Here is an 11,686-nt window from a genome sequence, read left to right on the forward strand (position 1 = left end):
CAAGGGTCTGCTGTGTAAGAAATTAAGACCTGTCAAAGCATTAGGACATGGGATATGCACTGTTCAGTCAAGGATTATGCATCTGAAAAGAGCTGAAGTTTAACAAATTAAAACTTCTTGTAATTCAGAAACCAGCATTTATGGGCACAATAGTCTTTGTGTTCTACATTTGCAGAATTTTGGATAACTTTATTCCTGCAATGTTTGTACCTTAATTCTAAAGCAAAGTTTGTCCACTGTGTAAGACATGGAGGACTTTTTCATTGTACAGCTGCACAGAGGAGCTGTGAGATAAACAGATATGTGTAGCTAAAGCAGTAGGGAAAATGGCAGTAAAAAGAGATAGGTGTACACAATGGTGAATGTAAATTAACATCCTAGGGGTGGCTTATATGAATTAAATATCATCTGGACATGTAGGTACACAGTTTGTGGTAATTGGGAGTGGGGCTGTGGCCGAACCTCATCCCTAATGGGCCACAGCTGTGAGAAGCAGGTGAGCAGCATTGAAAGCAATGAGCTGTGGAGCACTGACCAATCACCAAAGGGAACAGAGGGCACACAGGTGCAATGCATCAACATGAGGGGTATGAAAGGTTGAGCTAAAGAACAAGAAGGGCAGATGCCTGAAGCCTTCTGAAGTGGTATGGTGTTACTCTGTATGGACAGGCACCTGAAGTCTTCTGATGAGGTATGGCATTACAATTTTTTTTTTTGGTGTTGTATTGTGATACTCCTCGTATTGTGGTCATTTCAACTGTGACATGTGCCGTGGTGTATGATGCAATGTGGACACATAATAATCCAGAATCTGTTAGGTGTCTCTCTATTCATACCCTACTTTAAAAACTAAATTATTAAATGAACCTTCCCCTCTCCCCAGTATTTTGGGATATGAATGATCAGGAGGTGAAGGAACTGCTAACTTAGAACAAACAAGTGTAGAAGATAATAATTCTCATTCTTTCCTATCTTAAAATTCCTGTGTGTGTTGGGGACTTTTATGAACTTAAACATACCATAGATCAGTTTGACAAATGTTGCAAAGCAATCTATATAGATGAAAATTTTACTTTGGTTTGGGGCAGAAGGATGAGGTCACAGAGTATTTGTACAATATAGGGTAACATCAAAGTGGAATTGAAGAATGTCTCAGTGGCTGGGGCACTTCTAAAGGCTGATGAGACAATGGCTGAGGTCTCTTGGGGGAAAAAACTGAATGGGAGTCTATCATTTGCTTTTGTTTGAATGTAAGTCTTTGAGTACCAACTGTTTGAACAAAAACTGTCTACTGAATTTTACACCAACTTTTTATAGGTTGTGGTTTCCAGGGAAAATGCTTTCCTACTGTATATCTTGATGTATCCTAATTTTTCTAAATATAAGAAATGTATTCTCTCCCGTGGATAGGAAAGTGATACTAGCTCTACTTTACAGCTGGGAACTTGAAAGTTCTGTGATTCTTTAAATGACACCTTCAGAGCTTTTGTGAAGGCAAATCTCCTAAATCCTGGCCAGAGCTCCTAATGTTGGTATATCCTTTCTTGGAAACAAACACTCAATTTCTAATTACGTGTCTGCTGTCACCAGTGCAGTGAGTTAATTTCAAATCCTCTTTATAACCTTAATATTTTATTAAGACAATGTAATGTTCAAGAAACTTCTTAGAAATTGGCAGACCAAAAACATTTTGCATAAGCGAGTTGGAAAATATTGTGATAAAAATAATATTAATCCATTTGGAGAAAAGATGTCCTCATGGGTGAATCATTTATCAACAAAGTCACTTTATGTGCTTGCTTCAGATATGCACATAACAAAAGCAACTGTTCCTTATTTTGAAGGGTGACCGGATGTGTCTGTGTGCTCAAATGGTTCAACTTGTATTTCAGCAAAACAGGAATCGTTCTGCTACACAGAGCTGTTTTGCAGATTAGAATTTCAGGCTTATGATGCTTTAGAAATACCAATGAAAATGACCTTAAAACAATGGAAATACTTTCATTTTTACAGCATCTTTTGTCTGATGTCAAACACCTGTTTAGAGAGTAAGGTTATATAGAAAGATTGCAATATAGAAAATAGAAGAATGACTTGGCTACATTTGGTTCCATTCTTTTTGTTCTACTTTGGTTTAATTTCCTTCAATGACAACTAATATTTCTAACATGTATACTCTAGTAGTTCTAAAAATAGTTCTAAAAAGAGCTATTACCAGAAGGGTTCTATGGTCTCTGGGGAAGGTGGGAGTTCCACTTCTTCTCCATGATGTCACTTCCTCTGCATTTGTTTTACTGACAATCATTTCTGAGGGTAACCATTTGGAGCAGGGGAACTTTTCATCCTAGATAATTGTGTTCTTTAGTCACTGTTTTTAGCCAAATGAAAATTATTCTAACTGTAGGTTTCTTCAACATCTATCAACAGATTGCAAAGTACCTAAGTTATTTGACAATGCTACCTTAAATTTGGTGACAATAAGAACCTGGTAGAATAAACAGTGGTTATGTGTACTCTTCAGTGCCCTGTGTTTTGCAAAGGACATGTCAGATTACTGACTAGTGTATTTCCTTGCCTGATGTTCTGCTGAATTGAAAGATAGGAAGCAAATAATTCTACAGACCTTAGTCTCCCTGTTCAGACCATGTTATCTGTTACATCTAATGGAGAAGCTCAGTGGATCCTGAGGTCATAGCCAATTAGGGAGCATTGATGAGAACTTGAGGGAAATGGGTATCTTTGTTGTCGGTTCTGTTAGCCCAGAACCATTTGCTAATTATATAAAGCACGGTTATTGTTTGTATTTTTGTTTTTCTCCCCTTGAGGCTCAATGAAGTGTAATTTTATGTAAAGATGATGGAAAGATTGTTGAAGCCGAATTAGGAATCTCAGAATGTAAAGACTTACGTTTCTAATTAAAAGTATCCTTACACACTGGAAATGAAATCATTGAGCCGATTTGAGGAGCCAGCATAACCATAGGCACCTAGGCTTAGGAGCCAGAACAAGTGTGTACTGGGGTTTAGACAGAATTGCCTGACATGCAGTCTAGGCTCCTGAGAGGAGCAGGATGTTTGGATGATGAAAAATAATTAGTGAAATTTTTCCCCTTAAAATACACCCAAACAAACAAGTGAAAGAAACCCAAAAGACATTAACATTTTCTGTGGGAAAATGATACTTTGGGTAAACTTCCTGTCAAGAAAAGCAAATGAAACCATATATTTTCAACCAAAAATAGCAGCTGAGTCATTACTGTAGTGTGGCATAAGGCAGAGGTCCCAGTAACCAAGTAACTCCACAGTTCATGCCGTTGATTCCCTTGGGCCTATACTGGGAACTGTAGCTAGTTCTTTTTATTTCCCACTCCTCCCCAGTGGAACTTGAGTTCTTCTGCTGGGCTGTGTATCCCGTGACAAACCGTGCTGTCTTCCTGTAGTTCAGCCACTGCTGCCAATAATGGGATGTAATGCAGTCACACAGCAATGTGTGGTCTGAAATGTAGGCGGCCTGGAGAATGTGAGCCATGGAGGATCAGAACTTAACTTAGGACTGTGAAGATGGGTGCAGAGATTAATATTGACTCAAAAGCTGGAAATTAATATTAACTGCAAAGTTGAAAGATTGTCTTTTCAGACAACTATTTTTAAAAAATTTTGTTCTGAAACAAGCTTTTTAATATAGCTACTAATTTTCATTCTGAAAAAACAGTGTCAGACTACTCTATGACATGGAGATTTCATATTTGATCTGCTCAATTTGGGGATAAAGAAGGAAAGAAAAATTAATAAAAATACAACTCTTTTTCCTTGAGAAAAAGAAAATTGTATTCTCTGAGAGACTCTAGTTTCCCTTTAGCACCTGCTGACCATCTTCTCTGTTCTCTTTGTCTTGCTAATGCACTCAAGTGCCTGATCTACAGGCTAGTTTAAGAGTTTTCAAGAGGAAACTAAGAAAAGTCTAACCTTGTTTTCCTCCTGAACTTTGATTCCTACCTGAGCAAATTCAGTCACTTAAAGCACTCATACTTCTGTCTGAACCCAAGGAGCAAAGTGAGCAGGGGAAGGACAGGCTGGATTTTACTTTATCCACTGAGATTTAAACTTTTTCTACAGTAGGTAACTAATTTAATATTTTCAGTAATATTCAGGTTGTCTGAGAATAATAAAGCCTTACCCATATGCAACTGCAGGTCAGTCAGCAATAGTGCCATCTTGCCTTTGCTGCTCAACTAGTGATTTTGACCTTGGTATGAATGGATCATTCACTCAAGTGATGAGAGTTAATTTAGCCTTCATAATAGCCCAGAGCTCAACCTTTTCAGAGCTGCGATTGTTTCAGCAATGCCAAATTATATGCAATCACTGAGTAATATGAACAGCGATCCACTGCTGTGTCTTTGGATGTAGGCCACCAAAATTATTCTCTTCATACTGGTAGGAAGCAGGCTAAAAATTCATTCAGTGCTGCACGTTGTGGAGCATATGAGCCACGTTACTGCATAAACAGTATACTGGGAGAAAATTAAGTTTGGTGATTTTTACCCCTTTTTTTTTGTTCTATAGCTCTTTTCTCCTTTGAGGGAACTGTATGGGTTCCATTTAATGGAAATTCTTTCTCTTGGATTCACAAGCTTTTGTATCCTATTGTTAGAGCTTGGGGAGAAAGGCACAATTGAAGACAAGCATAAAAAATGAGTTATTTTCATCTGTCTCTGTAAATTCACATAAGGTGTGAAGTAGGGCTTTTTATTCAAAGGAGACTGGGTGAAAAGAGCAGAACACCAAAGGTTTTATTCATAACAAACCTGTGTTCTGAGCAGGCAGATCACAGTGTGTTTTACAGGACTGAGGTCTTTCACAGTGTAACTCGTGTAGCTCAGAGCCTGGGGTTAGGATAGAGGTTGTTCTGTACTCTCAGGTGCTGAGCTGTAGTCACCTGGCCTGCTCAGGTTCCAGGTCTGTGTGTTTTGCATTTTGCCAGGAAACAGGTTCAGCAAGAAGATCTTCAGAAGCACCATGACAAAGTCTGTGATGTTATTCACACTTACTAATGATTTTTTTTAAATTGCTCTTTTAAGATGTTCGAGGAGGTAGTATTTGTGTTAGGTAGAATAATGGTGAATTTAGAAGTAACTCTGCAACATTTTTTTCAGAAAAAAAATATTGAAGCAGCAGCAACATGTGAAAATAAACTACTAAATCAGTTAAAACAATTTGATAGATATTGAGATTATGCTGAGGATGTTGAAATCTTCAATGTTATAGAAGGATGGAAGGATGGAAATCATCTGAAAGTCTGTAATCCCAAGTAGGTACGCAAACCTGTTATGCACGAAATGTATAAAAATGGTCATTTTAAACAAAGGCATAAATCTTATGGTATAAACCACTAATGTTTCACAGATTGGACTTATCAAATGTAAATGCCAAAATCTAGTGATCTCTAGAAAAAATAACACTACTTGCTACTATATCAATCTACTAAGGATGTAAGAGTGTTTTCTTTCATCAGTGCAAACATTGCCCTGTTGCAAAGGTGGGATTTTACATGAACCAGCTTTTCAAAATCGGGGCCTAAATATCTTTGACAGGCTCTGTCAGAAAGATTGTCTTGCAACCATTTAAAAAGCATACTGTTATTTCATAGCAAGTGTTATTAAGAAGGACTGTTCTGGGGTCCCCATCCCCTTCCCTCCACCCTCCCCCAAAAAAATTCCAAAAAAACTATTGTTTTTTTTCAGAAGCATCACTTTTTAAATTAAGATGTCCAGATGCCTGAGAATAAATCTAATTCATAATGACTGCCAGTGGCTTCTAGGGCCACCAAGACAGGCACTCTGGGCCACCTCCTCAGTGTGACCATTCCTATCAGGATGGGGAATTACACAGCAGCCTGATGAAGGAAGCTGTTCAGGGATCCTGCTTTTCATGTTCCTCTGGCACAAAGAAGCTATCGTGACCAAGGCAATCAGGCCCCAGAGAGTTGTTGTTTCCCTCTCCTCCCCAGCCCTTGCATTTCCTGTAGTAAACATAAAGTATATTGTGACTGGTTTGGAAGCAGGGTTTTGAAGTATATGTGTGATACTTTAAACATCTCTAGTAGCTTTCTCACGTGTGCAGTTACAGAGTAGCATTCCAAGTGCAGTATCAGACTAGTATTTATCTGTTCTGAAACAGTTCTGGGAACCAGCAGAAAAGTGTATTTTTGTAATTCAGGAGTAAAATGAAAATTGTAAGAAAACAATACCATTATTAGTTTGCAGAAGTTATTTGCTTTGATTAAAAGCACCAATAAATGTGTCTTGGTTCTATAACTGCTCCATTTAGTACTTGACATATAATAGGTTTTTTTTCCCCACAGTGTAATATCTCCATTGAAATATAATTATTTTGCAGATTGCTCAAGTGAATGCCCTTATAAACATGCTGTTAGGGGAACTCACCCCTGGTGATCATCAGAACATCATGACAATATGCACAATTGATGTACATGCGAGGGATGTTGTAGCCACGCTTATAGCACAGAAGGTAATTTGTTGCAGAGCAATTACACTAATGCATTTTTAAAAGCATAAAATAAAGAATAATTTCATTTGTTGAAAAGATATTCTGGTGGCTTATGTATGGCAGTGACAGAATATTTTGATTAAATCAACTTTTGTCCCTTTTATGTTTTTTGCTTTAGGTTTAGCTAATTACATTTACCAGTTAAAGAATTCACATTTAAAAATATATAGATATTTTGTCCAAATATTTTAAAACGTCCATTAAAAACGTATGCTGTAATTTGACAGCAGGTTTCTCATTAATTTGCCTCCCATTACTGATCTTTTCACAACTAATATAAATCTCACACTTATTGGAGATAGCTAGAAAGCTTAATATATACAGAATATAAAACAGCAATTGTTTCCAGATAGTTTTTGGGTTTTTTCTATAAATAGGTTTTATTTCCCTATCAGTTTCTAAGGTGGGATCTGTACTGCTAACCCTTTCCATGCCTGTCTTCTGCACTGCTGGTACCTGTTTATAGTAATTTGCTAGTCCATCTCCAGACTGAGAGCACTCAGACAGGAAGGAGGTGGTGAGAGGCACCATGCAATGTCAGCTCCCTTATGCATGGTTAGGCAGGTGAGAGAGAGCTGTTCCATCCTCCACTCCTCCTGCCTGCAGCCAGCTGACCTCCAAAGGGGCACAGAGCCCCCAGTTTGAACAAGCAGCGTCATTCCAGAGTCAGACACCTAGAGCTTTTCTCTTTATTCATGAGGAGTAACAAAGGGGAAAAGAGAAACTGTGTAGGCATGAAATGTGTGTGTGTAGTGCACATGTATTCACCCATCCTCTATAGCCTGTCATCCTTCTATGCATCTGCTGCATTTGAACATTTACTCGCTGTAAAATTCACCTTTTCACAACACATAGCTGCCAAGATCAAGGATTGTGCTGTTTCTCTGCGTTCCCAAACACCCTCCTATCCCTACAATTGTTAGTTCATTATTTTGCTTTATTATAAACCATAATTTTGCTGCAGACCAGACACAGTATTTAGGTTTCTTGGAAATCCAGTCTTTACATAAATGGCCTAAATAAATAGTTCAAGATCAAGACCACAGTGAACTTGTGAAAGTAAAAATTGTTTTACTTGAAAGAATGAAATGGAAAAAAAATCACAGTAAATTATTTTAGTATGCCATGAAACCTTGTCCAGGACAAAATAGTCTTTTAGCCTTTTTAACTGGTATTCTGTAAAACTGAGGGGGGAAAAAAGCAAAGCCAAAAGCAACACAAACAACAAAAAAATCCCTCAACACTCTTACAGTTGCTGAACAAAATTCATTCTACTGAGCATAATCACTTTGTTGTGGTGTGATGCATAATAGCAGTTGCATTGAAAATTTGCAGCAATTTAAAATATTCTTTTCACTGGAATTGTTTATCCACATTGCCAAAGCCTTTAAGGAAGTACTGATGTTTTTCATATTGTCAGGAGCAGCTGTTTCTATCTGCTGTGGCTGTCTAACTGCTAACTAGGCAGATGGCACACAGTAGCTGAGGTGTGTCTGTTGTGTACAGGATCAACTTTTCTGGCTTATGGGAAGCACAGCTGCCATGCTATTATGATGATGATCCTTATGTATTTCAGACATTGGAGGCCTTATATAGAGCTGCATGCTTTGAAGGGGGGATTAAGGTCTTTAGTACACTGAATAAGTACTTAAATAATCAAACTGACAAGCTGTGTGGAAATATGGAATTCCTATTAATGAGAATTTTGGGTAGGGATCAGGGGACTCTGTAAAAACCAAGTAAAAGTATTTGCCACAGACAGAAACATCTCAATATGATATAGCATCCTAATATCAGTATAAATTCAATATCAACTAGAGAAAAATACATTTATGAGTTAATGTGTTTTACATCATTAAATCTGGTCAGTTATTAAAAGAAAATGCTGTAGAAAATACTGGATGGTGAAAACTAGACAAGGCCTAAGATTTTTGTCTCAGTTGTCAGAAACTTTATCCATAGAATATTGGAAGCAGCAACACTTCTTTTCCTGTGTCTAGCTTGTAGTAATTAATATATTAATATCTACTCTTTTTTTTCTTCAGAAAAACTACTTACTTAACATTCTTGGGCACTGGGGTAGCATAAGAGAGCTGGAGGTGATAGTAAGATGTGTCTGGGGCTTAAGGAAGCAATGAAATGATGACCAGATGCTGCATTTCCTGTTGATTTAAGGCATTAGTTCATTAGGCCACTAATCAAAACCATGTGCTCTGCTAACAAACCATTTCATCACCTGAGTGCTGGAGCATGCACATACTGTTTCCAGCTAACTGGGACCTGATCCAGGGCAAGGCAAAGTCTACCACCAATTGATGCCAACAAGAGAAGAGGTTGTCTGAAAATAGTTGTCCTTGTTATTTTTTGTGTCTTCACATAGCTCAGCTGAAAATATTTTAGCCAGAAATATTGAATAATTGTATATTTTCTGGATCTTGTTAGGGGACTTTATATTCCATAAAGTATCCCTCCTTGTTACAAAATTTAAAAATTAAAATTATTAGGAGCCCATCAGGTTGATGTGCATAAATTTTGTTTTTCAGAGATCCCATTGCTAACCTTTATTCTCTAAAGAAAGATGTCAAAGTATATTGAGAGACATTGATTCACCATTTTAGTCCTGAGTTAAGAGCTACAGACTGGGCAATGTCACCTCAATAGTGCTTATGTTGACCACTACTGTGTGTAAAGGAAAAATGTCCAACTTCAAAGCTTACAGCAAGGCTTGTTCTTGATGGCAGTATAAACAGCCTAAGAAAATCATATTCTGCAGTTGTTTCTAAAGTGCTGCAACCCTAAAAGCATGCACAAATATACCATAAAACTGTGAAACATGTTTGTTTCTTCAGCTTAATGCAATGCTATCACTCTCCAAGTATAGTTTTGTAAGTTTGGAAATAGTTATAAAAGCAATAACTTCCTTGCAAGTGACAACAACAGCTGATGAGAAAAGCAGGGAAGTTAGATCACTTAGTTTTCACCAAATGGGAAGAGGGAGATATCAATTATCTCTTAGTAAAGCTGTGGGATTAATCTGTTGGAGAGGTGTACAAGAAAAAAAAAAGGAGGGTGACTCATGGAGTGGAAGGTGGAAAGAGAGAGCATCTTGATCAGGAAAGGACAAAAGAAATAGTCTGATTCCTCAGAAGCCAATGGAGGCAGGCCTGCAAGCAAAGTACAAGGTGAGCAGTTTACAGCAATAACAAGAAATACTGCAGGGTTAGAGGATCATGCAGAGATGGTCACAGAAGAAAGCAGAAGTACTGCAGTGCTAAGGGAAAAGGTTTTTACAAAGTCACAGATATCAGAAAGCACATGCAAGACAATCACAAATGTGAAGAAGATGAAGATCAAGGGTGGAGAAGAGGACTAATGAGCCTGGGAGATTTAGGACAAGCAAGGAGAAGCACTGGTGCCTGCTGCACAGTAGATGAAAGAAGAGAGATTGATAAATTGAAGGGATTTCTTCAAGCAGGTGAAAAATATCACTGGGTAGGAAGTGAAGAAATCTGTCTTGATTGAGACCAGAAAAATTTGGTGAGGCAAAATGAAAGGACAGGAATAGGTGAGTGTTCTTCAAGAGCATTTACATATGGCAAGAAAAGAAATTCCTACTTTATTTTTTGAGGTAGTGCTGGCATATGGTTCTTTCAGGATAGGATGATTTTGTGGTTGGACAGTTGGGGAAGCAGCACTATGGATAGAATTATGGAAACATCAAATGAAAGATGATGTATGCATGGTGGAATTTACTCTTGGAGCATCACAATCAAAATTATATTCTTCTTATTGCCTATGTTCAGTTTTACATACCTGACTCTGGGAGACAGTTTAGGGTAAAAAAAACCTGAACAGCCAACCAAATCAACAAAGATCTTGCAAATTCAGCTGGGCTGATTGATTGGTTTTTTAAGGAAACCATGTATTTTGGAATGAAACCTGCTCTGTGAGTAGCTGCAGTGCTTTCTTTGGGTTCAAACTACCAGAGTGTGTCAGGCTTTCCTCAGGTAGCCTTCATGCTTCCTGCTGGGGCATATGGGCTATAAGATCAGAGGTGTCAGCTCACCCTTCCCTAGTGCTGCTTTGTGTTTCAGTAGTAGTTTCTGGTCTGGCTTTTTTTCCCCCCATAGGCAGAACTTGCAGACATGGTAGGCACAGTAAGTCCTAGACACAAAGAATACGTATTATGCAATTTTGGCTGACATAGTGTTTTTCAGTTGATCAAGGTATTTTTCTGCAGAAATCTCAGAAATGTTGACTGCACTTGTGTGCAGTCAGTGTTACTAGAGTAATTCTGAAGAAAATTTGGCCCTGAGCACTCAGATTAAAAATGTGGCACAAAGCTTGAACCAGGTCTAACCTGGTAGGATTGAACACTGCATTTCATTGAGACAGAAGAATTTTTATATAGCAAAAAGAAACTGAAAACAATCTTCTCACTGTGTCTTATTTTACTGCTTACTACTGCTACAGTGTCAGTCATAATTCATCATCTAAAATAACAAACCATAGGAAAGAATAGGCTTTGACAGAAAAAAAAAAATTGTTTCAAGTCATATCTCAGTACCCTTTCTCCTTTTTTGCTTTGTTTCTCAAGCTAAGCAACCAGAAAAGTGAGACAGAAGCACACAGAGTCCATGTACTGTATAAGTATGAACGCTTAAAGTTTTGTTTTCTCTTGATTTTATTTATTCAGTGCAACAAAGAACATGAAGCCAATGGCAGCAGTGTTCAGGAAATATATGATTGGGATCCTTTGACGGTGAAGTAATAAAATTGGACTGTAGCAGTGCACTTTGCATCATAAGCCTCTCTGTCAAGAAGAAATATTGCTATTCCAGTCATGAAACTGATGTTCTCTGCTTCCAAGTTATACCACACTTTAAAATTTTGTCAAAGTTAAGATGACCATAACAGATATTTTCTTTCTTTACATGCATTGTTTTATGTAACAGATCTCCATTGAGTTTACTTAGTCAGTTATAGTTTTTTACCTTCTAGAGTCAGTAGATTGGCCCTGCAAATACTTGAGTAGCTTGTTGATCCGATGTGGTCAGCAGGAGAAAGGAAGAAAATATTTGGGCAGAATAACTCACAGATATTAATTCTTCAAGAGT

At 37.8% G+C, this 11,686-nt stretch overlaps 1 protein-coding gene across 3 annotated transcripts; it reads left to right on the forward strand.

The window, feature by feature from the left end:
- The first annotated feature begins 631 nt into the window (after positions 1-631).
- Positions 632-11,379, forward strand: LOC131560917 (dynein axonemal heavy chain 11-like). 3 transcript variants are annotated; one of them, XR_009275017.1, is made up of 3 exons: positions 632-691; positions 5,156-5,314; positions 6,399-6,530. XR_009275017.1 is itself a non-coding variant. In XM_058809924.1 (3 exons), the coding sequence occupies exons 1-3, from the start codon at positions 662-664 to the stop codon at positions 11,338-11,340; spliced, it is 237 nt and encodes a 78-aa protein (XP_058665907.1). In that variant the 5' UTR covers positions 658-661; the 3' UTR covers positions 11,341-11,379. The 3 variants fall into 3 exon arrangements, 1 of the variants encoding a protein (XP_058665907.1); XR_009275016.1 differs by having other exon boundaries at positions 645-691; positions 5,156-5,310; XM_058809924.1 differs by lacking the exon at positions 5,156-5,314 and adding an exon at positions 11,266-11,379 and having other exon boundaries at positions 658-691.
- Positions 11,380-11,686: the final 307 nt, after the last annotated feature.

Source organism: Ammospiza caudacuta, chromosome 8 (genome assembly GCF_027887145.1).
Source record: "Ammospiza caudacuta isolate bAmmCau1 chromosome 8, bAmmCau1.pri, whole genome shotgun sequence".
NCBI classification, from domain to species: domain Eukaryota; kingdom Metazoa; phylum Chordata; class Aves; order Passeriformes; family Passerellidae; genus Ammospiza; species Ammospiza caudacuta.